Source organism: Salvelinus sp. IW2-2015, unplaced genomic scaffold (genome assembly GCF_002910315.2).
Source record: "Salvelinus sp. IW2-2015 unplaced genomic scaffold, ASM291031v2 Un_scaffold845, whole genome shotgun sequence".
In the NCBI taxonomy this organism is placed as follows: domain Eukaryota; kingdom Metazoa; phylum Chordata; class Actinopteri; order Salmoniformes; family Salmonidae; genus Salvelinus; species Salvelinus sp. IW2-2015.
In genome coordinates this window covers 281,092-286,091 of record NW_019942627.1, presented here as the reverse complement: position 1 = coordinate 286,091, position 5,000 = coordinate 281,092, and the positions used below count along the sequence as shown (strand labels likewise).

Sequence of the window (5,000 nt, the reverse complement as noted above, 5' to 3'; positions counted from 1 at the left end):
ATTAAGATGTTAATCTGACTTCATTTAACATTATTGTAAAACCCAATCAATTATTATGCGTCTAGCTGGCTGAGAGTGGTCATGGAAAGCGAATATCAAATAACTTATTATTTAATAACTTTGTAAATGATAACATTACAAATCAAATCAAATGTTATTTGTCACATACACATGTTTAGCAGCTGTTATTGCGGATGTAGTGAAATGCTTGTGTTTCTAGTTCCAACAGCGCAGTAATATCTTAACAATTTCACAACAATGCACACAATACACACAAACCTAAAGTAAAGGAATGGATTTAAGAATATATAAATATTTGGACGAGCAATGTCAGAGCGGTATAGACTAAGATACAGTAGAATAGAATACAGTATATACATATGAGTAATGCAAAAGAGTTGCATTATGCATTGCATTGCAAAAGAGTTAGATGCACTATTGTAAAGTGGTTGTTCCACTGGATATCATAAGGTGAATGCACCAATTTGTAAGTCGCTCTGGATAAGAGCGTCTGCTAAATGACTTAAATGTAAATGTAAATATGTAAACATTATTAAAACCTCTACAGGATCGGCATGAGGTTGTAAGTAACAAGAACATTTCCCAGGACATAGACATATCTAATATGAGCAGAAAGCTTAAATTCTTGTTCATCTAACTGCACTGTCCAATTTACAGTAGCTACAACAGTGAAATAATACCATGCTATTGTTTGAGGAGAGTGTACAGTTATGAACTTGAAAATTTATTAATAAACCAAATGGGCACGGGGTGGCAGCTTTCGGTGACTAGTCAGAGTGTTGGACTAGTCACCAAAAGGTTGCTGGATCAAATCCCCGAGCTGACAAGGTAAAAATCTGTCGTCCTGAACAAGGCAGTTAACCCGCTGTTCCTAGGCCGTCATTATGAATAAGAATTTGTTCTTAACTGACTTGCCAGGTTAGGTAAGATAAAGGGCTGTCTTGATACAACATTTTGATCAGAAATAAATCCGTTTAAAACTTTGCACAAACACTGCTGCCATCTAGTGACTAAATTACGCCTAACTTGGAATAGTACGTTATGGCCTTTCTCTTGCATTTCAAAGAAGAAGGGGGTGAAGAAAACGGTATTATCTTTGACCAGATCTAATGTGTTATATACTCCTACATAGGAGTATAGGCGCTGTCTCCACTACTTCACCACACTGTCTGTGTGGGATGGACCATTTCAGATGGTCAGTGATGTGTACACCAAGGAACTTGAAGCTTTCCACCTGCTCCACTGCGGTCCCGTCGATGTGGATGGGGGGGGGGGGGTGCTCCCGCTGCTGTTTCCTGAAGTCCACGATCAGCTCCTTTGTTTTGTTGACATTGAGGGAGAGGTTATTTTCTTGGCACCACTCTCCCAGGGCCCTGTAGGCTGTCTCGTTGTTGTTGGTAATCAAGCCTACTGCTGTTGTGTCGTCTGCAAACTTGATGATTGGCCACACAGTCATGGGTGAACAGGGAGTACAGGAGGGGGCTGAGCACGCACCCTTTTGAGGCCCCCGTGTTCAGGAACAGCGAAGTGGAGGTGTTGTTTCCTACCTTCACCACCTGGGGGCGGCCCGTCAGGAAGTCCAGGACCCAGTTGCACAGGGTGGGGTTCAGACCCAGGGCCTCGAGCTTAGTGATGAGTTTGGAGGGTACTATGGTGCTGAATGCTGAGCTGTAGTCAATGAACAGCATTCTTACATAGGTATTCCTCTTGTCCAGAGGGGATAGGGCAGTGTGCAGTGCGATGGTGATTGCATCGTCTGTGGATCTATTGGGGCGGTAAGCAAATTGAAGTGGGTCTAGGGTGACAGGTAAGATAGAGGTGATATGATCCATGACTAGTCTCTCAAAGCACTTCATGATGACAAAAGTGAGTGCTACGGGGCGATAGTCATTTAGTTCAGTTACCTTAGCTTTCTTGGATACAGGAACAATGGTGGACATATTGAAGCATGTGGGGATAGCAGACTAGGATAGGGAGAGATTGAATATGTCCGTAAACACCCCAGCCAGCTGGTCTGCGCATGCTCTGAGGACGCGGCTAGGGAGCCTTGCGAGGGTTAACACGCTTAAATGCCTTAGTTACGTCGGCCACGGAGAAGGAGAGCCCACAGCCGCGTCGGTGGCACTGTGTTATCCTCAAAGCGGGGGAAGAAGGTGTTTAGCTTGGCCGGAAGCAAGATGTCGGTGTCCGCGACGTGGCTGGTTTTCCCTTTGCAGTCCGTGGTTGTCTGTAGACCCTGCCTCATACAGTACGTCTCGTGTCTGAGCTGTTGAATTGCGACTCCACTTTGTCTCTATACTGACATTTTGCCTGTTTGATTGCCTTACGGAGGGAATAACTACTCTGTTTGTATTCGGCCAAATCCCCAGTCGCCTTGTCCCTTGTCATGATTAAATGCGGTGGAAAGTGCTTTCAGTTTTGCGCGAATGCTGCCAGCTATCCACGGTTTCTGGTTTGGGTAGGTTTTAATAGTCACACTGGGAACAACATCTCCTATACACTTCCTGATAAACTCAGTCACCGTATCCGTGTATTCATCAATGTTATTCTCGGAACATATCCCAGTCTGCGTGATCAAAACAAACTTGAAGTGTGGATTCCGATTGGTCAGACCAGCGTTGAATAGACCTTAACACGGGTACTTCCTGTTTGAGTTTCTTCCAAGGGGAAGGGAGGAGCAAAATAGAGTCCTGATCTGATTTGTCGAATGGAGGGCAGGGGAAAGCCTTGTAAACATCCCGGAAGTTGGAGTAGCAGTGGTCGAGTGTTTTAGCAGCGCGAGTACTACAGTCAATGTTTTGATAGAACTTCGGTAGGGTTTTCTTCAAGTTTGCTTTGTTAAAATCCCCAGTTACAATAAATGCGGCCTCAGGATATGTGGTTTCCAATTTGCATAAAGTCCAGTGAAGTTCTTTGAGGGCCGTCATGGTATCAGCTTGAGGGGGAATATACACGGCAGTGACTATAACCGAAGAGAATTCTCTTGGGAAGTAATACGGTCGGCATTTGATTGTGAGGTATTCTAGGTCGGGTGAACAAAAGGACTTGAGTTCCTGTATGTTATCACAATCACACCATGAGTAGTTCATCATGAAACATACACACCCGCCCTTCTTCGTCCCGGAGAGATATTTATTCCTGTCTGCGCGATGAACTGAGAACCCAACTGGCTGTACGGACTCAGCCAGTATATCCCGAGAGAGCCATGTTTCCATGAAACAGAGTATGTTACAATCCCTGATGTCTCTCTGGAAGGAAATCCTCGCCCTGAGCTCGTCAATTTTATTATCCAGAGACTGAACATTAGCGAGTAATATACTAGGAAGCGGTGGGTGGTGTGCGCGCCTCCTAAGTCGGACTAGAAGACTACTCTGAATTTCTGTGCTAATAATGTAACAGTTATTGCCTAGGAGCTAGAAGCACAGCTGCCCTATCTGTCGGCGCCATCTTAGTGATTTTCCCATATCCGTTCCCATACTTGTTTGGTCAGGTTACTTGTCACACCCATAAACACCCAGCAGTAGTCAATCTGCTTGTGCTGAAAAACCTTGTTAGTGCATAACGTCAAATTAACTTTTGAATTTTCGGTCTTTTTCGGTTTCAGACAAAATCTAATATTTCATTTAAAACCACATTTTTTTGGTGAATAGGCTTTGGTTAAAACTAAATAGCAAATAGAGCACAGGTTGAACCCTTATCACACCTAGCTCTCTGCTGTCACGAAACTGGTCGGTTCTGTAGTGTTACAAGAGAAGAGACTGCCTGTGTCCCAAATTGCACCTTATGCCCAATATAGTGCACTATTTAGGGAATAGGGTCTCATTTGGGAGGCATAAAACTCTCCTGTCTGAGAGGAAGGAATGCTTGTAGGGATTGAGCTTGCGAACATTCTTCTTTAATGAACTGTAAAACCTTCCAACATTTCATTTCCTGTATTGGCAGCCCGAACAACAAAACAACCCCCACAATGAGGAAATTGAAAAGCAGTGTCCCCTTTTGGGATTGCTTTGTGAGCAACGTGTATCATATGGAATAGCCTACTGTTTGTAGGGGCCTTGAATTTGAAAATTGGACAAGGGTCCAATTCACACACTTATCAAGACAACATCCCCGGTTATCCCGTACTGCCTCTGATCTAGCGGACTCACTAAACACACATGCGTCATTTGTAAATGATGTCTTAAGTGTTGGAGTGTGCCCCTGGTTATCTGTAAATTGGTGCCATCTGGTTTGCTTAATATAAGGAATTTTGAAATGATTTATACTTCGACTTTTACTTTTGATACTTAAGTATATTTAAAACCCAATACTTTTAGACTTTTACTCAAGTCGTATTTTACTGGGTGACTTTCACTGTTGCTTGAGTTATTTTCTATTAATTAAGGTATCATTACTTTTACTCAAGTATGACAATTGGATACTTTTCCCACCAATGCTGGTTTGTCTGGCCTTTGGGATCTTGGGAAAATTAAGCACTTTGTAACAACTGCTGATGTAAAAAGGGCTTTATATTTTATACATTTGATTTATTGTGTTTCCAGGTGCTCCAGGTATCATCTCTTCGCCTTACGCTGGGGCAGCAGGTTTTGGCCCCGCTATCGGGTTCCCCCAAGCAGGTAGGTACCACCCCACTATCAACCCCCATCCTGCCCCATACCCCCTATATAGGTAGGTACCACCCCACTATCACCCTCCTCCAGCACCATACCCCCTATATAGGTAGGTAAGTATCATCCCTCCTCCTCCATACCCTATATAGGTAGGTACCACCCTCCTCCTGCCCCATACCCCTATATGGTAGGTACCACCCTCCTCCCAGCCCACACCCCCTATTATAGTAGGTACCACCCTCCTCCTGCCCCATACCCCCTATATAGGTAGGTACACCCAAGCACCAGTAACCTCTATTTCGGAACACCTCTCATCGGCCCCAATACCCCTTATTAGTTAGTATCACCCTCCTCCTGCCCATAACGCCG

The 5,000-nt window shown here is 44.2% G+C and overlaps 1 protein-coding gene across 1 annotated transcript in view; it reads left to right on the top strand.

Annotated features, from left to right (window-relative positions):
- LOC112069008 (polypyrimidine tract-binding protein 3) overlaps positions 1-5,000 on the top strand; it is a 39,030-nt gene that overhangs the window by 18,863 nt on the left and 15,167 nt on the right. The window contains 1 exon segment of the mRNA XM_024136262.2: positions 4,563-4,637. Within this exon segment, the coding sequence (XP_023992030.2) occupies positions 4,563-4,637 (75 nt within the window).